The following is a 23,020-nucleotide window of genomic DNA, read 5'->3' on the forward strand; positions in this document are numbered from 1 at the left end:
TTCTTGTAGTACTTCTCATTCTCATTTTGAATTGTTTTATTAAATTGAGATCAATTATAAACGTCGCATGCTCGTAGAATTTAAAAAAAAAACTTTTTCAAATCAAACTGATATCAGTTATGAGAAAAATGTATGCACTGAAAGCAATTCAAATTAATGGCGGATGATGTAATAACTATGTATAAATTTTTATAACAACAACATATAAATATTATACTCAACAATAATATGACATGTGAATGTAGTTAATATTAATAGTTTGTTATTGAGTATATAGCATATATAAATATATAAATATTTGTTATAAACTTTATCGGTAGAACCTTAAATGTTGTATGTGTGTATAAATAATCAATTTTTTCTCAAAAGTTCAAAAAAACACTTTTAAAAAATAATTTTGAAAAGTGATTTTAAAAAATGTTTTGTTGAAAACTTGAAATAGTGATTTTTAAAAGAAAGATTTTCTTTAAAGATATTTTTAATTCCAATAAAATAAATCAAATGAATTGAATATTCATTCATCCAAATCAATAAAAATAAAGTTATGAATGAACTGAATGAATTAGAATTCCCCACTAACACTCGATCTCACCCAAGAAATATGAAATACAAAATATCTTATATCTCAAATAACAATCATCTAATGCATAATGTATTTAATGAATCATCTACATATATTTATGGTCATCCTCTCCATCAATTCTTATGATTGCAATATTTGGTTCAAGAGACTTACGAGATGGGTATGTTTTGAATGAGATAATTAGGAATCTTTAAGTGAAGGTGAAATAAATAATTTTCAAACAGAATATATTAGAATCTGGTGAAAAAAACAACAAATTGTTGTGATGTTAAGGTGGTAAGGTGCAACTGAAAACATTGCTCCCAAGTACTGACTGTGGACCACAGCCTTAGGCAGTTGTTTTATATCATGAATGATATAGTGCTAAAAGCTTCATTGTGAATGAGTTGTACACAATTACATAAAGTAGCCTTTTCTTATGTACATCACACTGAATATGATGGAAAAGAATGAATTAAGAAGGATTCTATTACCCACCAATTGAATGAACAATAATAAATAAATAAAAACTCATTAAAGAAGATGACTTGCACTTCATGATCATGTACTTGGGGACTACCAGTTTTGCACAAAAAATGAATTTTTATATCTCATAGATCAGAACTAAGGAGCCCACTTTCCTCATCATTTACATTTTCCTCATCCTCATTTGTTCTGTGAGCTAGCTCCATTGCTTTCTTAGCTTGTTGGCCCCAATCTGTTTGAACCAGTGTGTACAACATCATACAAAGACAAGAAACTTGTGCTGCTAACATTCCAGACCATAAACCCACCAATTCATATTTGTATATGAATGAAGCAAAAATAGCAACTGGTAACCCAACTAAGTAAAATGCACACAAATTTATTCTAGCACCTACATAAGGCCTTGCAGTCCCTGATAAAATCCCACATGAAACTGTTTGAGGCCAATTGCCAATTTCACATAGTCCTAGAATTGGAAGTATAGTTGTGACCATATCAATAATTTGTGTCTCATCAGTGAAAATTTTCCCCCATGTTTTTCTCACTGACATCAAGCAAATGAAGGCAACAACCCCAAAGGTAAATGCTAAGACAAACCCGGTTATTGCTGTACTTTGAGCACGTATGGGTTGGCCTGCACCTAATGAGTGACCAATTCTTGTTGTCATGGCAGAACTTAAGGCAAAAGGGAACACATATAAGAACCCAAGTGTTTGAATTATGATGCCCATTGTAGCAACTGTGGTTTGTGGATTACTTAACAAACCACATAGAAAGAGCATTATCTCATACCACCACCACTCCAAGCACACTGAAATGCAGCTAGGTACCGCGAGACTCAGCAACGGTCCCCAACCGTGTAAGGCCGAGAAAACCGTAGCTCCTTGCCAAGGCTTGAGTGCTTTCTTTGAGAAAACAACATAAAGCAACAAGCCAAGAAACATGTTTATGGAATTCAAACCTGTGGCTAATGCAATGCCCTTGATTCCTAAGTTTAAATACATAGCCAGGAAATAATTGATGGGTATGTGCAAAATTGCTGCACAAGAAGCAGCTATAGTTATTGGCCCGGTTAGGCCTTGGGTTCTTAAAAAAGTTCTCAATGGATTAAGATGAGTTTGAGCTAGGAGTTCAGGAATAGAGAAAAGCATGTAAACTTGGGCAACATTAGTAACTTCAGGGTCTTGACCTAGCATGTGAAATATTGGTGCCATATTGAGCCATAAGATTGAAATAGGTATGGCAACAACTACAAGGAGACATAGTGTTCTGAGAAAAGTTTGGCTTAGAACTGACCATTTTTTGGCTCCAAATGCTTGGCAACAAATAGGGTCCATGCCCATAGTTAGGCCCTTGAGGATTGAATTAGAAGTAATATTGATGAATCCAAGTGCTAATGATCCTCCAGCTAGTTCAACTTTCCCTTGGCGACCCAAGAATAGCATGGATACAGCAGAACGAGAATACATCATCAGGGTAGTCATTATTACTGGACATGAAATCTTTGCAAGTGACAGCACCTCTTCTTTCAACTGTATGCAAATAATTTCCATTTCACAATTTTGTTAAGGAAACTAGTTTGAGGTTAAGGTACTAATTTGCATTATTTGCAACTAATTAATCATAAGAAAAAACTATATGTATTGACAATATAAAAGTTATACATTATCATCATTTACCATTTATATTTAAAAAAAATTAATATAAATAAATGAAAAATAAGATATTAATTATATATAAATTTTTACATTAATAATGCATAAATATCAAACAAACCAAAATTATAATTTTGAACCAAAATAACTCCAGCCATTTTATCATTTCATTACAGGAACTACTCTTTTTTAAATAATAAAATAAGAACACACCGTTTAACATACTATCTCGGTATATTTGTTTTGCTAAACACGTGTAAAAACGGTATAAGCATTTTGGTAAATTTTAAAAATGACTTTTTTTAGTTTTCAAGTAGGGAAGCATAGTATGTTTTGCATTTTACAAGTTTACAATTATAAATGAAGGAAATGCTTTTAATTTATCCTACTCATATATCCAATGCCACAAAGTTTGAGACTAATTTCTTCTTAGGCGGCGAATTTTGGCTACTCGAATAGGAATAAAGATATGTTGTCTCAGTCTACTATATCTTTATCTATGTCTCAAATCAATTAAAATGTATCATTCAATTAAATAGAAAAAATATAAATAAAAAATTATATTATTTGGTATATATTTATTGAATAAGAATATGAAGAGAGATAGTTTTTTGTACAGAGGAATCCTCTTCTTCGAATAAAGATGAAATCAAATGCATTACAATATATTTGAAGTGTTTTGGCTAATCATAACAATTTGACACATAGAATAAGAAAAAGTGCAATATATTAAATTTAATCTAATTCAAATAAAACATTTCTTATATGCACGAGCACAACCAACATTGATAACCTGGTTCGAAAATCTAGCTATATATGAAATTAAGTTGGTCGTTCCTAGTATCATGTGTTTACTTTATAAAGGAAATTACTGTGTTGCACTTTTTATAACATACATAATGTAAATTATTGTAACGCTGTCATTGGGAACACTTTTGAACTAGTAAAATATTAATACAAAGTAATCTAAACAAGGGTAATAATAGCATCTTGTCCCCCTCTTGTTTTATTTGCGAAATAAACAATTCTAGAATATAATATTCTTTCCCCATTCCCTGAACAATAAAATATTGATACCTTAAAAGTTCATCACTAACACCAGTTGTCTAAAACCTAAAACAATATCACTTAAATTGTCCTTTATAATTATTTATTGGTAGCAATTATGTTGTTTAATATTTCCTGTCACTTTATGTATTAAAGTGTTGTGATTACTAAAACATATTAAATTTTATTCAAAATCAAATAGATTATGATTTTTTTATCAATCACAATAGACAAATAATTAATCAATACGATGAAGGAAACCTGAGTTATCTATTCTCTTTATGCTCCCAGTAAATCTTCAATAATCTACAATACATTAGCGAAACAACCAAAAAATATGCTGTGTCGGTTTCAGATTTTTCCAATGAAGAGTTAACATAATAACAAATCTTGGGGAGGGGGAATAAACTGGGTGTCATTATTGTATAAGAAGAATATACTTATAGAGATTAAGTGGATATGTGAGTTAGGTATGGCAATTAACAAAGTAGAAAATTATTATGCACCTACATGCTGTTTTGATCTATTGATATAAAACATTCCTAGATCATCAGGACCAAAAGATCAAGGGTTATATACACCTTAAAAATATTAGTTCCTGACGACAAAAAGTGAGAGGATACTCCTCGGCAGTACAAAAAACTGTTAGTTATACATATGATTTAAGAGCTTACAACTGTGAATGGTTTACAACTTTTTTGGGAAAATAAATTAGGTTTATTTAGGTTTATACTATTTCCCTCATCCTTTATGGAAAAAGAATGTTGTCAAAGTTGATTGTACACATTAACTGTAAAAAATAACAAGTACATTTTGTTGCCATAAAAAATTGCGTAGGGCATCAATGCTTCAAACTTTAAAATTATGTGTCATTCCTTTCGAAAACAGAAATTGCGTTGTTATTTCTCCTACCTAACATATCTTTATAACTTTTCTTTAACCTACCCTATCAAAAGCATTTTCCAGTTTTTCAATAAAATCGAATTTATGATCAATGTTTGACTGATCTATTGCCTGATATAGCTAAGCTTTCCATATTTAATTTTCCTTTTTCTCCCACGACATTGGTTGGGCTTTGTTGTGTATATATAATAGAGAATAGTTCAGAAAACCACTTGCAAATAGATATTTTAAATTATTTGTTTTTCTTAATTACTTCTTAAACTTTAATTATTAATTAAATTGGTCCCTACAAATATAATTTAAAATTACTAACAATGAAATTAGAATTAACATCATTAGATGATGTAAGGTTTACTAATGTACTTCTCTTATTTACAAGTGACCATATTTTGTACTTCAATTTGTTGTTATTTAAATCAAGTTGCTACCTATACTTACTTTGCTACTCAATTTTGTTACATTTGTGATTGGTTAGAGCATCTACAATGAAGAACAATATTTTCATTCTTATTTGGGCCTCACATATTATTTTATAATTTATTATAAATCCCTATAAAATAAGAACAACATTTACTTTTTCTCCACAATGACAAACATTATTCTTATTCTTATTTGGGTCCCAACACCTACCCTAAACTGTTATATTTTACAATAAATATAGCAAAATATTAAGAATAATTACTTATTTATTAATAAATTAAAAATTGTTATAATTTGTTATAAATATTAGAAATCAATTATAAATAAAAAAAAAATATAATTTTGTTGTTGACATACATGGAATTGGTGGAATTTTCGTTCAAGGGAGACAAATTGGGGCTCTTCAATTTTTTTTAATTTTCGTTTCTACAAAATTTAATTTTTTGTAATCATTCTAGATGTTCTGATGTTTTTTTGATATGCTTGTGCTTGTATTTATTCCTAGATTATGTATTTTCATTGCCCTTCTCTCCTAATAATGAGTGTTCTTATTTAGTTACTTTTGTTCTTATTTAAGAACAAAAGACAAGGAATAAGAACAGCACAGTGGAGAACAGAATAAAAATATTCTATTTTGTTAAGAACAACCTTAAGAACAAACACTATGAATGCTCTTATAACCCAACACATGGAGTGATGTATACCTCTGCTGGGGAAATCAAAATCTGGAGGCTCCATTGCGAGATGCATTTCCACCCGAAACTCCTTATGATCGAATCAACAACTTTAAGATTAAAGCTTTTGATACAAACCATCTAATATAAAGCCATCTAATATAATATTAAAATTTGACATTGTTGTTAGTCATGTAAATTTGCTGCAGTGAACTTTATATTATTATTGTGTTAATTCGAATTTTATTGTTAGTAATTTAAAATTATATGTATGTATGGGAAAATTTATTAATAATTAAAGTTTAAGGAATAATTAGGAAGAAAAATAGTTTAGGATATCTACTTAGAAAACATATAAAGTTTTAGGGGGTTTTGCACACTTTTTCTTAAATAATAAGGCCTGAAAAAATAGAAGAGCTCATTTTGTTTAGGCATAAAATATGCAATACATACAATTCTTAAAGGAGGAGGGGAAAACAAAAAGGACAGCCACCACCACAAAATGCGGTAACATCGATATGAGCATGTTAGCCAAATAGACTAAGAATGTTATACATCTTCATAGTTTTTATACGAGGAATGATACTGGTGAATAGAAAATCTTCCTCGGTTATACATCTTCCTTTTTTTCAGATAAAAAAGTATATAATTTTTTAATTGGAACATCTACTTTTATTATTATACATAATTTATACATCTTTCTCATAAGTAATGTAAAAATAAAAGTATGAAAATATCATTATTATTTTTCTAAATGCGGTAAGCTTAATTGATATGTGTTATCATATCTTAACTATTAATATATTAACTTATTAAGTACAGTTCTGACCAAATTTTATGCTTGGTTATGATGCATGCCACTACACGCGCAAAGAACATAAGCATTATTAAAATTATAATACATATAGTTATAATTATATAATTAGGAAAAGTACAGTGCTGACACAGTTATAACGTCACGACAATTAAAAGTGCCTATATGGCTTTTTCATGTTCATGGTCTTATATCAGCCATGACGCAACATTGAAGACAAGAGAAAGTATATGGTAATAACTTAAGGTAACATATTCCAGTGCCATTGTCATAAGCCTCAGGCATGGTGGGTATAGAACCAAGAAAAATTAGTGAGATGTATGAAAAGTTGAAATATACCTGAGTTCTTGAAAAGTAGGAACTAGAAAGTGTAGTAAAGAAAGAAAATGTTCTTATTTTGATGGATTTGAAGTTTCTCATTTTATTCAATTTTTCTCAGGGGAATGTAGGTTTACTTAGCAACAAGATTGTAATGGAACCAAGAAAATGCAGTGGTTGATATTTTTTATGATCGAATATATTAGTATTTGTTGTAAATGAGAATGGAACCATCACTTATTATTTTTCAATTTAGCATAGATTCATACATGGAGCTGACAATTTTCCTACACTTGTTTACAAATTATTTTAAACACCCACTTAACTGAGTTAAACAAAAACTGTCTTAGAGGGTAAAATTCTTCCATATTACTATATATTCACTTAGAACTATATTTTCACTTAGAACTAGATATTCCATTTTGTATACAAAATAACATTAAGAAGGATAGAGTTTTCAATACTATTTGTTAGACAACTAATAAGAAAAAGAATAATTATAAAGATTTCAAGTACTCAAGCCTTTACTCTAAAAGTAAAATAAAAATAACACTTCAGCCTTCCATTATTAAAAATAAAAAGATAGTATTTTGTTATCATCTGCCGTACGGAGTTTTAAAATGATATATAGAATTGAAAAAAAATCAATATATACTTTTTTTTATTAAGTTAACTTCATCATTTTCAGTGGTATGGCTCCAAATTTGAATTCTTGAAACTCAATTTTTTTATTATTATAAGTTAGACTTGAACCTTCAACTTCTTTCACTCTAACCCTTTTATATTAACCATCAAAACATTTTATGTTATATGTGACATTAGAACTCATAATCTGTTTCACTCTATTTCTTAATCTCATCACTTTAATTATCAAATCAGTTTATTTATGACTCTCAATAAAAGAGTGCATCCCGTGGGTTTCGAATAATTGGAATTTATTCATTAAATGCTATTAATTTATTAGGGTTTAAAGAGCCGAATAAAGAAGAAATTATATAAACTTAACAGTATAAAGAACCAAAACACTATCAAAGAGAGAGAAAGATAAGTTCCAAACCTCATGGAGAGAAATATTAGGAAGAATGGAAGTAAGATAACGAAGAAAGCATTGAATGAATGTGCCATTGTTGCAAGCTATTTCGCCACCTTCTCTGGTTCTAATTCTCTCTTCATGGCATTCTCCTCCCATCTTTGAAATACCAAGGTCACCAATTATATTTCCTCGTGATTCAGGACCAGTGCACATGTTTTTCCACAGGCTTTTGCAAAACGAGGTAGATATAAGAAATCCGAAAAAGAGAGTACAAAACATCACCAATTTTAGTGATTGATTATATTATCCACAATATATTAATACAAAAGATTGTGTTAACAAGTTATTTATATATATGTGTGATTGTAAATAGTATCATGAATACAAAAACATGTTTGACTAATTCATCCGAGTAACACACCAGTGCACATGCTATCTGAATGCAAGAGTGTAAAGAAAAAAATACAGGACTTAAAACTGAAGAAAAAAATAAGCTTGGTTTCAAAATGATTGAATGCATAAGGGAACAGTTTTTATCAGATACTGAGATATCATAAAGACATAACTAAAAACTAACCAAACCTTGGAATTGAAGAAAGATGTGTACGGGCACTGAAGGATGTATTTAAGCTTTGCAATTGCAACACTCATTAGCCATGGCATTAGGAAGTGACTTCAAAAGAAAATGGGTACTGGCCTGAGACGTTTTGGGACTTGAAAACAATTGTAGAACCAAAAACCTTTCCAACTTAATTAATCTGTACATTAATTCCCTTAATCTTTGGTCACTTTATACTTGTGTCTCTTGATGTACTAGTTCCTTAAAATAATAGAAGTTGGTACCACCACCGTGCACCACCTTTACCGTGATAATGAAAATGATAAATCTTAATCTTCTTTTAATAGGTAATAAAAGATAGATAGATAGTACTTTTAATTATTACTACACAACTTTAATTCTAATAATAATTGAAGCTCCGGGGAATTATGTTCCCAAGGATTGTTCCTCGAGTCCTATTGGCTCATACTTCTATTAGATAATATGTACCCATAACCTGAAATTTGGGGGACTTTTGCACTCAAGGGTCTGGAGTCATATAAGCCTACCCAATAGGTCAATAGACTCGTGCAAGGTAGTGCATGCAACTGACTAAGACATGGGTTAGAGAGGACGAGAACAATATATTATATACCTTTTAATCCAACAATTATCAACTCTCTAATATCTTCATATTATGATTCTCTCATAAATAAAATAATAATATAGATATATGCATGAATTCATCCTCTTGATCTTTATTTGGTATTTCTTTAAAGCATTGGTATAATGATCTTTCTCAACTAAATTTCGGAAATTCTCATGGTACTACATGTTCTCTTTGATGGGGAGAAGGAAAAACTATTCCATGAATAGATGTATTGAAGACTATAATTGTTCCTTATATGTTAACAAATAAAGTTATCATTATCCCCTATGGGTCAACATAGGTATTCTCACTCATTAACCCGTATCAGTTTATAAAAGTCATATGAGTTATGAATATTATATCACTTATTTTATAACTCCTTAAATAAATAGTTAATATAATTGTACTAAAATATATGATGTCAATCAGGATATGTTGATATACAAAATGAATGACTAACTTGAAAATCTCTATAACCAAAAAAATATTTGAGAATCACCTAACATAAAAGAAATAGACATATGGGAAAACTTAGGGATAGACACCAAGCATGAAGGTAGTCTTATAAATAAGACCTCCTTCCACAAGGAAAGGTAGGTTATTCACTCTATTCTCATTTCTCAGTGTGGAGTTATTATCATAATGGCCTTTTAATATCATTGACTATATGCAAGTTATTGACAAAATTTTGCAACCATATTTCATGCTCATATGTCTCAAAATAAGCCATAAACTCTACGTCCATGGTTGAAAGAGATATGAGTGTCTATTTTGCAGACTTCCAAGAGACAACACCTACAACCAACATAAAAATATACCTAAATATAGAGTATTCGATGTTTCGACATCCAACAAAATTAGAGTCAAAGTATCCAATAATTTCTATATTATGAGACTTTCGATAAGTGAGCTGTACACATTTATTTTGTTTAAGTAACACATTGTATGGATTAAAATGATGCATTCTAATGTTATTCAAATGCCTACCTAAAACTCTCATGACCAATGTTATGTTGGGACGTGTGTAAACTTGAGTGTGGATTAGACTTCCTACTCCAGATGTATAAGGAGTCTTTTGATTTCATTTCTTTCAAAGTCACATTTGGGACACTGTTTGAGACTAAAGTTTTCTCCCTTAGCTTTGGGGTACCTCCTAACTTACTATCTTTCATGTCGAATCTATCCACGACTTTATCAATATAGCTCTTTTATCATAACCATAGGATACCTTGAGAATGATATACTCAACACAAATGACGTTCTCATAGATCTTTCATTTCCAAATTTTTCATTAGAAATCTCTTGGTTATACCAGATATTTTCATATCACTACTAGCAAGCATTATATCATTAACATAAAGTACCAAGAATATAAATTTGTTCGCATATGTGATGCACACAATCATCAACCTTATTTACCTTAAAATTGTACGAGGTTACGACTTAATGAAACATGTGATACCATTGATGGGGAGCTTATTTAAGGCTATAGGTGGATTTCTTTAAGTTATATACCATAGACTTTGAGTCACTTCACATAAAATTTTACAGTTGCATCATATAGGTCGTTTCTTCAATGTTACCAACCAGAAAGACAATCTTGACATCAATCTGATGGAGATCGAAATCAAAATTAGCTACTAGTGCCATAATGTTCTAACAAATTGCTTTGATGATACTAGGAAGAATGTTTGTTTATAGTCAGTGCCTTCTTTCTCAATTTATTCCTTAGCACATTTGAACTCTTCTTGAATTAAATATCCATTTACAACCAACGAGTTTCACGACTTCAGGTAATTAGACAAGTTTCTAAATGTCATTATCATACATAGAATTTATCCCATTCTTTATGATATCAATACACCTTTAAGAGTTAGAACTGTGCATAGCCTGATATAAGTTCATTTTATCATCCTCTGCTACATTGATATTGTCCTCGTCTTCTTGAAGAAATATAACATAATGATCAGGGATTGCATTTCTCTTCTCCCTAGTGGATCTCCCTATACATAATCTCCACATTTTCAGGTTATTGAGATTGCTATATAGGTACTTGAAGGAGAACCTCATTATTCTATTATTCTAGATTATTGTCGACCAATTTTCTCAAAATTATTTTGATATCATAAATACATGTGAGTTTGAAGACTATACATAATATGGTTTTTATGAAGACAACTAGTTACAAGTCGAAATGGTGCGACATACAAATAACAACATAAAACTTAAGACTACTCTCGCTTATATCTTAGTTTACATTTCATTTATTTTATACCTTTTATGTCTAAGATGTAATGATGGATAGAGCTTAATAGATTTCATGCATCTCATATCATTGATTATAATTAGGATCTTTACATGTTATAGTTGAGATGATGGTTGAGCCAAAATACTAAGTTTAGCCTCCAATAATTGATTAAGCAACAAGTGCATTTTTTTAGAAAGTATTTTGAGTCGTAGTTAATCGATTGTCCTATTTCAACAATCGATTAAGATGTTTTATCAAAAAAATAATTGATTATGACTAAGCCTTAATTGTTTATCAGGTGAAAAGAAATAGAATCGTAAAAGCCTTATGTGATCTCTTAAAGTTCAACAATGCTCATAATATTTTGAAACAGTAATTCGCTTAGTTTTCAATTTACAAATGATAAATTCAGTCAAGTGATACATTTCTTAATTCAAGAAGGGATTAGACTAAATCTTAGAGAAATTAGAAAGGTTCAATCATATTCATTCTTATTCCTAGGTGTTCATATAGTCAACTTGATCATAGTTTTAGCAATAAATTATAGAAAAGAATATAGTATTCTTTGTTCTACATTTTCAATGTTATTTTCAAAAGAAGGTGTGTGTAACAAACAATAAGATTTTATGATATTGGAAAATAAAGCAAAGAACAAGGTTAGAGGTTAGGATCATAAATCTAGGGGTTGTGATTTTTGTAGGCTATAATAGGAGCTATGAGGTTGTCGGGAATCAACTAGGGACAAACTGGTGAAGAAATAATGCAAAAGTTTTTGTTGATTAGTTTTGTATCAAACGATAATATTGATTAGTGAAAATCCTTAAATCAACTAAGAGAATGAATGTAGAGTCATTCTTGGCATGAACCAATATGAAATCTTTGGTGTCGTCTCTTATTCTTCTATACTTTTAATTTCTATGATTATAATTTTTAATCAATTGAATTGCACATGAATTATTTAGAATTTGTTTTACAATTGAATTGATCAATCTTGAAATCAATTGGTCAATCTTGGAGCAAATAGAGGTCTCTAGTTAATCGACTAAGTTGAAATTAACATTGTATTATTGAAACTTAATTGCACGTCAATCGATTATTAAGAGTTAAAGAAACTAAAATTATCTGTCTAATGAATTAGGTAATCAATTAAGAGGCCTAAAAATTAATATTGTGATTGGATTAGTGAGGTAGCCACACACCAATTTACTCCCCTCGATAGTAAGAGCCATTGTGTACCAACATATCTTCTATTGCCAAAGTTATGTTTTGAACGGTAATATGTACAAGACCTCGATCATTGTTAGTATAGGTTCTTCCTCGAAGAAAACACTTCTTATGTTTTCTTCCTTCTCAAACTCAAGTTTCTCAAGAAATCTTACAATTTAGGTTTTAATTTGAGCTTGGTACCACATGAAGTGTTTTTCATGATTTCATTATCGAAACTAACAACATCAACCATGCACAAAATATCACTTAAAAAAATATAATGAATAACATTTAAAATTTGGTAGAGATTAATTTATTATTTCCAAAAAAACAAAAAAAAAACTTTGTACACACTAAAGAACTAATTAAATTCCATATGAAAGATTGTATAACAAAAGTCTCAAATAAAATCTATTCTTGTTTTAATGTAATCTAAATGTTCCAATTACTTCTACTACAAACCTTTTTTTCACCCACAAAGACAAGTCTTTCATAATCACTTGATTGTCAGCTCCACATGCAATCATTCATGCTTTGTGATAGTTCTATGAGCAGTAGCACCAAAATCCACCCGTCAAGTATCATTGGGTACAAAAACTAAATTCACTTTAGAATCAACTAGAATGGGAGATTTACCTTTCTTCACTTTCCATATATCATACTTAGGACACTGTTTACCTTTCTTAGAAGACCCTTCGTAGCACCCTTATTATTCTTTCATATATTATTCTAAGAGATCTTAGTCATGTGAGCAATTTTAGTTTTATCTCTCTGTAGTATTTCTTCCTCCTACACACAAAAAGGCCATTAGTACTTATGAATGTTATAACTCATTTTGCATTGTCCAAATTGTGTAGGAAGTGTGATCAAAACCAAGTGCACTAGCATGTTCTCACGAAGCTCCATAATATAATCCATTATGTTCTCTTTGCCTTTATACTTCACGAAGACGAGCTTAGCCAAAAGGTTATTCATCTTCACCTTTTCATTTTTTGTAAAGGGTTGCTCAATTTTTTAAAGGAAGTTCCTTGCACTTTAACCTGTAGAAATAAAGCCCTACAAATCATTTAGAATGGAGGGCTTCTTAGCTGTTAGGAACATTCCATTACAATGTTCTCAGTTCTTACTTTTAACCACATCACCATTATCCGAAGTAAAAATAAGTTTCTTTATTTGAAATGTCAAGTTTAAATTCATACAACCTAGAATTATCTCTATGGCTTTTTTCTAGAGCTTCAAATTTATCCTACTCAATACATGACATCGGGTCTTGACTTTGGACAGAAAGTCGACTCATAAGTATCAACTTGTTGCTTAATTGAGATTTATAGTCAAATTCATCCTAGTAAATTAAATAGCATTCCTTTAGGAAAACTAAGCACTCGCAACATAAACCTAATGATGATCAGAACTCAACAATAGTTTAGGTGTGAATATAACCTTAATGCATATGGTTAATTTTGCACCTTTCCAATTTAAATACTAACTTTATGCATACATACTTAGCAATTTGATGAATTATGACACTAATCATATAAATTGGGTTTCCATGATATATTAGGACTTAAAGGAGAAAAAATGAGCAAGGATTGATCTTAAGAGGCCAACAATCGACCAAGGCCATCTTCAACTGACTTGTGCCCAATGCAGGAGTCGCGTCAAACACAACGTTAAGTGAAGAAGGTATGACAAGCACAACTTAGATAGGTGAAGATTCAAGCCAAATGAAGAGTTGTGCTCAACGCACCTCCCCTATGCTTAGCTAAAATATAAAATATGAGATTGATAAAATAACGTTGAAAAATATTAGAAAGGATATAAATTTTAGTTACACATATTAGTTCGGTGTCAATTAGAATGATTTCGAATTATCTTAGTTCATAGGCTAGTATAGGCTGGAAACAAGATGTAAATGTGAGAGAGAAAGATCGAAGGAGTTAATGTAAGCTCATCTAGTAGGTACCACTTCTCTTTAGGTTATGTTTTATTCGCTATTCTTGATTTGATTGATTGTAATATTCACTTGATGTATATATTTGATATTACTTTATATTACTTATGAGCAATCGATTTTTATGAGATGTCTTTGTTGTAATTAATGCTTATTTGGTAAATGAAGACTTTCCTTGAATGAAATTGGTGTTGAATTCATGAATAAATTATGGTTTCGTAACCCAATATAGAAGCTCATCTTTTTAGTATAATTCTAGATGTAGTTTTATGCTTAATTGTCACATATGTGGTTGTGTTAGAATGATTACTAGACATATATGCATATGAATATTAAATAACTCTCAAACTTGTTAACATAGACTACTAGACATAGATGTATGTTTAACAGTTCATATACTTTTAATCTTGTTAATTTAGTTGCCAGACAAAGACATATTTTAATAAGCTACTAATATGAGCAAGACATTGTCGATGAGTACAATTGAGGTGTTGCACTTAGATCAACTTCATATGCATAGACTACTAGACATAAAGGTATGTTATGTGGGTCATAATTCTTTATCTTGTGTGCAAGGTTGCTGGACATAGAGCTTTATTGCATAAGTCATCAAATTGACTAAGACTTAGCTTTTAGTGATTTTGAGGTCCCTTGTTGTGTAAGCATCATTCGTAATTATTTTTGTGATCAAATCTAGTGTATGTGGATGGTGAGTAGTGAAAATCAATATCACATCTAAATTCCAGCAATTTTATATCCTAGTTAATTTACATTTAATTAATGGATACAAACCAATACAAAAACCCTTTGAAAATAAACTCATAGTAGTATTTTAATTGTTGAAAGGCTAGAACTCAGCAAATCCTTGTGGATATGACAACCTCTTACCCTATACTTGTTTACGACACTAGTCAATTATTTCTATCAATTTGTCGGTTAGAAAAATGGCATCACTGGCGGACACTTGTGTATGAACTTAGCGTTGCATTGATATATTATTGTTCTGAGTATTTTTAATTTTCTCGTTTATTTTTCGGCATAGTATTGGAGTACACTCATATGCACTTGAGGTGGTTTGATTGTGTTTTTATAATTGAAGCTTGGCATGGGCACGAGATGTTTAATCACGACTTAGACATACATACTGCACTTTTAGCCCAAAGTAGGGTGTTGTTGCAGCAACTAGAATCACTCAACAAGCAGATGGAAAGTATTTCTCACAGAGCATATACTAGGATACGTTATAGTGATCACAACCCTACATGTTATTTCTCAAGACCCTTTATAGGGAAGGCATAATACATGGAAGGTCCTCAACATGAAAAAAACCTCCAATCTGGAATATACAATGCAGAAATTCGTAGAGTTGACTATTGAGAATCAGATGAACACCAACATCTCATTGAGAAATTTGGAGACTCAAATAAGTCAACTGACCAAAAAATTGAGTGGTCTCCAAGTTTCTCAATCATGGGAACCACTAGTTATCTCATCAATCATCATTAATAAATGCCAACCTATGACAATAACAGTTGAGGATCCAATAAGTAAAACTGCAGGTGAAAGATTAGTCGATGAATTCCTTTTAGTTAGTCCATGTTTAAAAGAGGAACAAAATAGGACTTAAGCGAAATGCCAATGAATATTTCATTGGCAATAATATACTTTTAGAAGATTTGACCAATATCAAAATAATTCCTATGAGAAAAAAATTGATCAATAAGGATACGCCTAGTGATTTATGTCGGAAACGATTAAACATCGTACTTCAGTGGTATCAACAAATTAATGGCATACTTTTGAATATTTTCGTATGGCAAGTGAACCATATCGATCAAGTAATAACGGTAAATATTTGGATATCGTCCTTAGATAGCAGATTTGATTTGTATTAATTCCTAAGAAAGTAGATTAGGTATGTATTTACAAGATTTGATGTTTATGATCATTGGGTTTTGAAAATTATTGTTAAATTGTAAAAATTAAATTATGAAATTAAATGCGTTGGATTGAAGTTCATCTTTCTTTCCCTTTGTAATCCTTAGATTCAGTTCCGTATAACTTGTGAATTTATAGATTTTGATGCACATTTTCTTCGAATCATTTGTATCAATTCCTTGAATGTAAAATCCTTAGATAATTACTTAAATACCAATTCCTTGGATGTTTAACCAATTATGTAGCCTTAAGTTTAATGTAAAAGCAATTTCTACATCACTGTCCATTCCTAGAGTAGTGATGTAACAAGGAAGATAATCCAGATTTGATACCAAGTTCAACTTCTCAGTTAAACTTGGATCCAAGATCATGAGTTCAATACCAAAGTAATTTGATGGATTAAACACGGGATAAACTTCCTATAATTAAATAACTAAAATGAATTAAAGAATTGAATCTAGGAGTACAAAAGTTAGAAGATTACACCTCAACCCCAACACTGAATATTTAGCCAAACATCATTCCCCTTGCCAAACTCATCTCAAGAGAATTACAAGAAATTATCGATCTAAAGTCGTTCCCACAAATTCTTTGTTACTTCCTAGTGTTTCTTTCTCTAAATTTCGTGGAAAACTTGGTAGAATGATGGTTGAACCCCCCACTTTTCAGTCTGTAACCGCCTATATTTGTTCCAACTTCTGGTCTCTCGCTCATGCTAGAGATTCTCGCTTGAGCGAGAGAGATAACCATTTTGAATCATGAACAGCTCGCTTGGTCGAGCCTCCCTCGCTCGGGCGAGGGCTAGGTAGAGAATTGGCCCTTTTTCATCTTCATTTGTCTCTTGAGCGACAGTCCCTTGCTTGGATGAAGGACTTCCTTTTTGCTTCAGCGAGGGCTAAGCAGAGTGTCACCCTTTTTCATTCTTTATCTGTTGCTTGAGTGACAGTCCCTCGCTTGGGCGAGGGACTTTCATCTTGCTTGGGCGAGGTTTTGGCTCAGGCGAGGGGTGCAGTGTTCAAAATCTCCGCACTTCTCATTTTCCTCCTCTTTTTCATAATTTTTATTATGCAATTGACATAAACATATGTAAATTCCTAAACAAGATAAAATTAGACTAAGTTGTTAGGAGTTGTACACAATTTGTATCCTTACTACACACTAAGTGCCCCAAATTCATATACATTTCACTCACAAATTGGCACTTAACAAACTCCTTCAACCTAGAATCTTGCTTGTCCTCAAGCAAAGTATCCAAGTTCAACTCAATTCAGAGGATCTGGTGGTTTTTCAAAAAGTTTTCATCCAATCATGGCAACATGCAAATTCATTCACTTACTATTTTATAGAAACCTGTTTGATGATCAGTCATAGTGATCTTAGTTCCAACTGATGCAGAATATACATGTAGTTCAATTTCAAATAGAATAGCAAGAATAGCTACTCAATTCAATCAAAGAAACTCTCTCATGCTCACAGGTTAAGTGTTTCACTCGCTTCTTTGTTGGATTCAAACAATTTGACATTGTCCTTCATTTCAGTCAAGCCATGTACACTAATTCAACCATGGATCTTAAGGACTTAACATATGGTTGTAATGAGGCCTTACTACAAAGAAACTTGGTTTTTCTAGGATACAAAGGAGGAGATTGGCCATTAGTGCATATCCATGTTTCCCTCACTTATTTACTTTGAATTTCACTCCAAAATTTCTTATACCCCATCCTCATTTATACTACTCACCATTTTTATTCTCCTTCCTCAATTGACTCTTTCTTTTGAGCCTTCCACTTTCATTTTGGCATGATTTATTTTTTCTTTGATTTTCTTCCATTTCTTCATGCTTATCAATCACACATAATTGAGGAAGGAGAATTTCTTTCTTCAGTTTTTCTTTCCAACTCACAATACATCATTTCCAATTTCATTTCCCAATATAACAAAAACCATATGCACTGATGATCATTCTCCATACGTATGGGGATCGATGTATTTCAATTTGGTCTGGGTGCATGATTTTTGAACATTTTATAGCTCAACATGGCTACAAAAATTGGATTCATAATTTAAACGGGTTGGATTTCTGGCTGTAGCTTATCTAACCTACAACCTAAACATGCAACTACAACTTGAAATTAAAATACAGAAATTAAACAGAGAAACAAATACAAAAATTAAATAGAGAAACCCGATGCTTCAGTGATAACATCTCTTTCTCTTCCTCTTCCTCTTCAACATTATATTCATCTCCTGCAGCACCATCACTAGATGGTCCAGCAGAACTAGATGCACCTACCTCCCTTGGGAATTTAGGCCTGACCCCAGGCCATGAGAAACTATTGGTAAACTCTTTAGGGCTCATCCAGAATTGATTGGCTGGACATTAAAGCTGATTGGCTGCATACAAAACCTATTGTTGGTGCATTTGCCTTTGCATCAACATATCATTCTGGAGCTCTAAATGCTCCATGTGAATTGTAAGCCGATCGAGTTTCTGCTCCGTTGTGAAGGTATGATGCTGATGATGGGGTGGCTATTGGTGTGGGGATGAGTGTGTCTGACCCTGATTCTGCCTCACAGCTGCTTCTTCTTTGTAGTTTTGTTGGATGTATTGTTTAGTAATTAGCAACTTGATCTTCTCAGACAGGTTGACTCTAACTCCTTGTCGAGCACACAATGTAGTGATCAATGAAGGGAAACTCATGGTACCCTTCTTCCTCCCTTGAAGTAGTTTTGTAGATCTCAGTGGTAATGATTTCAACAACATCAATATTCTTGCCCGTCAGAATACTGAAGATGAGGTGACAGTCATTCAGGGGAAAGGAAGACACATGACTGTTTGGAATGACATTGTGCAGCAGAAAGATCATCCAGATATGTGCCATGGTAGTCATATACTTCCTGCATATTCGCAGTGGTAGCCCATCATGTTGGTGATGTATGACCTCCGCAGGATGAATAGAAGTGCAGTCGTGGTGTCATTGTGAAACCCATTGTTGTAGTCCAACAGTGTCTTGTGATAGTCATCCGCCTTAGTCCGACTGTCATGGGGGCTGTTTAACAGGGCATTGATAGAATACCTGTCATACCTAATTTTTGTGCCTCGAACCCAAGAGTTATGTGAAACTTCTTCTCCACCCTCCTCCAACGGGTAGGCATTAACATAAAATTCTCTGACCACCTCAGGGTCAAATTTGTCATTTGGAGATGCTAAAATCCACCACCCTAGTTCATCCAGCGGGCCAGTAAACTCTGGATACTCATTTGGTTGCACCTGGACCCGTCACTCTGCTACAAACATCTACTAGAGGAAGATCATAAACCTCTCCTCCCTTTCCTTGGAGTTGAACTTCAATCGATCAAAGGATAGAGCTGAAGTGGACCCTCCCTTTGATTTCTTGTGAGGAGGGGGATCTTTCTGTGCCACTGTCTTTCTTCTCCTATAATGAGTAGATAAAATCCAACACATTGGTGACAAGATAGAACACATGCATTTTAATCCTAGAAATCTTGGGAACGTGGCATTGACATTCATTTGGTCCCATACCACACCACTATACTTTATTCAACTCAAGAAAACATGAATGTACCAATTTCATTGATTTTCAAACTTGAACATAGAACCCTAGGTTCCATTTTGGTACACTCATGGTATTTCAACAACAACTCATATAATGAATGTAAAGCATTGTAATGAAGTGTTCTCACACCCTAAGCAATCCTAAATGTGGCTAAATCACAAATGTGTATGACATTTACCATAGGAAAGAAGGGTGAACACCACCATAGTGAGTAAAGTGAAGTGAGAGGATCTAGAGTGTACTTACATGATGAATGATGAAGCTTGAGTGGGTGTGTGCAAGATGAAGTTGGTTTGGATCTCTTGGGGAAGATTTTCGTCTCATTCTCTTTTGAATTTGAAAGGGGCAAATGAAGGTTTTGAACCCTAATCCCCCTTTTTAAAAACTGAAATTGTTCATTCTCGCTTGAGCGAGAGAATCAGAAATTTAGGCCTAATACCCTCGCTTGGGTGAGACAGGGCAAATGACTCTTGATATCCTCGCATGGGTGAGGATCCCTCGCTTGAGCGAGGATCAGACAGAGAGTGACCCTTGAATTGTCGCTCAAGCAAGGCTCTCTCGCTTGGGCGAGAGCCTCAGGATTCAAATGGTTTTTTAAACTACATAAAATACGACCTGAAAACAATAAAACTAGATTGCCTTCTAGTTAGCGCTTGTTTAATGTTATTAGCTCGATACCTATTCTTATAAACACTTGACAAGTTGATGATTATGGTGAGCTGTTCAACGTCACCACCCAAGTAAGGTTTCAATCTTTGGCCATTGACTATCCAGCTTCTATGAGATGCTGGATCTTTTAGCTCAATCGCCCCATGCGATTTGACTTCCTTAACTAGGAACGGTCCTGACCATTTTGACTTGAGTTTTCCCGGAAATAGTTTCATCCAAGAGTTAAACAGCAGCACACTTTCACCTAGCCAAAAATATTTTTTACGGATCTTCTGGTCGTGGTACATTTCACTTTTTCTTTGCACAACTTGGAGGACTCATATGCAGCGAGTCTCATCTCCTCCAATTGTTGCAACTGTAGCTTTCTTTTCTCACAGATGCCTTATGATCCATATTGAAGAATTTCAATGCCCAATCTGATTTTTGTTCAAGCTCCACCAGGAGATGAAATGCCTTTCCATAAACCAGTTGATAAGGAGATAGATCAGTAGGTGCCTTGAATGTTGTTCTATAAGCCCATAGTGCATTATCTAGTTGGGGAGACCAATCTTTTCTTGAGGTTGAGATAGTCTTCTCAAGTATTCTTTTGATCTCTCTGTTGGATACCTCCGCTTGTCCGTTTTTCTGCAGACGGTAAGGAGATGCCACCTTGTGTCAGACTCCAAAATGTTGAAGGACCTTCTCAAGTTGTGAATTGAAGAAGTGTGATCCTCCATCACAAATAAGAACTCGAGGTGTGCCAAACCGACTGGATATATTTCTCTTCAAGAATTTCACTACAGTTTTGGCATCATCCTTTGGTGCAGCTATAACTTCAACTCTCTTGGACACATAATCCACCACCACAAGTATGTATAAATGTTAGTGCAATGGTGGAAATGGTCCTATGAAATCTATTTCCCAACAATCAAAAACTTCAATCTCCTGAATACTGGACAACAAAATTTCATTTCTCTTAGAGATCCCGCCTGATCTCTGACAATTATCACATTGTTGAGAAAAGTGGTGTGCATCCTTGAACACTACAAGCCAAAAGAAACCAGATTGGAAGACTTTGGCAGTTGTCATCTCTCCATTGAAGTGTCCTCCATATAGCAAACTGTGACAATGCCATTGGATACTTTGGACTTCTAGTGATGAAACACTCCGCCTCAATAATCCATCAGACCCAATCTTGAAAAGATGAGGGTTATCCCAAATATACTGACGGGAGTCCCTTAAGAATTTCTTCTTTTGATGCTAGTTGAAATAATCAAGAATCACTCCTATAGCTTCGAAGTTGGCCATATCAGCAAACCATGATCTTTCTTGAATCATGAGAAGTTTCTCATCTGGAAACTCCTCCAACATTTTAGCTTCTCTTACTGTGACCTCTTGATTGACCAACCTTGATAGGTGATCTGCCACACAATTCTCGCTCCCTTTCTTGTCTTTGACTACCAAATCAAATTCATGCAATAATAACACCCATCGCAAAAATATCGGTTTTGAATCTGACTTGGATAGTAAATATTTAATAGCAGCATGATCAGTAAAAATAATGACCTTGGATCCAGTCAAGTAGGATATAAAATTTTCCAAAGCATACACAACTGGTAGCAATTCTTTCTCTGTTGTGGCATAATTGATTTGTGTCTCATTTAGTACTTTGCTAGCATAATGTATGACGTGGAAAACCTTAGATTTTATTTGTCCAAGTACCGCTCCAGCGGCATAATCACTAGCATCACACATTAGTTCAAAGTCTAAGTGCCAGCTAGGAGCTACTATGATAGGAGCATAAATGAGTTTTTGTTTTAGACTTTCAAAAGCTTTTACACACTCAACATCAAATTTAAACACAATATCTTTGTTAAGTAGATTACTGAGTTGTTTTGCAATTTTAGAAAAGTCCTTTATGAAACGTCTATAAAAACCTGCATGGCCAAGGAAACTTTTGATTCCCTTGACATTGAGTGGTGGTGGAAGCTCCTTGATGACCTCAATTGTTGCTTTGTCAAATTCAATACCCCGAGAAGATTTCTTGTGTCCCAGGATCACTCCCTCAGTCACCATGAAGTGACACTTCTCCCAATTCAAAACCAAATTGGTTTCAACACATCGCTTCAGTACGATGTCCAGATTTGCCAAGCAATAGTCAAATGACGACCCAAAAACTGAGAAGTCATCCATAAACACTTCAATACAGTGCTCTACCAGATCAGAAAATAGAGTTAACATGCACCTTTGAAATGTTGTTGGTGCATTGCACAGTCCGAATGACATCTTCCTGTATATGAAGATACCAAAAGGACATGCGAAAGTTGTCTTTTCTTAATCGTCTAGGTCCAC

General features: G+C 32.9%; 1 protein-coding gene across 1 annotated transcript; it reads right to left on the reverse strand.

Moving 5' to 3' along the window:
• LOC109362051 (protein DETOXIFICATION 53) lies at nucleotides 950-8,163 on the reverse strand. Its single transcript, XM_019607623.1, has 2 exons — nucleotides 7,937-8,163; nucleotides 950-2,580 (listed from the first exon to the last, which is right to left on the reverse strand). The coding sequence occupies exons 1-2, from the start codon at nucleotides 8,123-8,125 to the stop codon at nucleotides 1,174-1,176; spliced, it is 1,596 nt and encodes a 531-aa protein (XP_019463168.1). The 5' UTR covers nucleotides 8,126-8,163; the 3' UTR covers nucleotides 950-1,173.

This window comes from Lupinus angustifolius, chromosome LG12 (assembly GCF_001865875.1).
Source record: "Lupinus angustifolius cultivar Tanjil chromosome LG12, LupAngTanjil_v1.0, whole genome shotgun sequence".
NCBI classification, from domain to species: Eukaryota; Viridiplantae; Streptophyta; class Magnoliopsida; order Fabales; family Fabaceae; genus Lupinus; species Lupinus angustifolius.

What these genes read in the sequence shown, in the direction of transcription:
- LOC109362051 (XM_019607623.1), bottom strand. Translation starts at nt 8,125, where the DNA reads ATGTGCACTGGTCCTGAATCACGAGGAAATATAATTGGTGACCTTGGT. An exon ending in CTAATATTTCTCTCCATGAG is followed by an intron (nt 2,581 to 7,936) that starts GTTTGGAACTTA and finishes ATTTGCATACAG; the next exon opens with TTGAAAGAAGAGGTGCTGTC.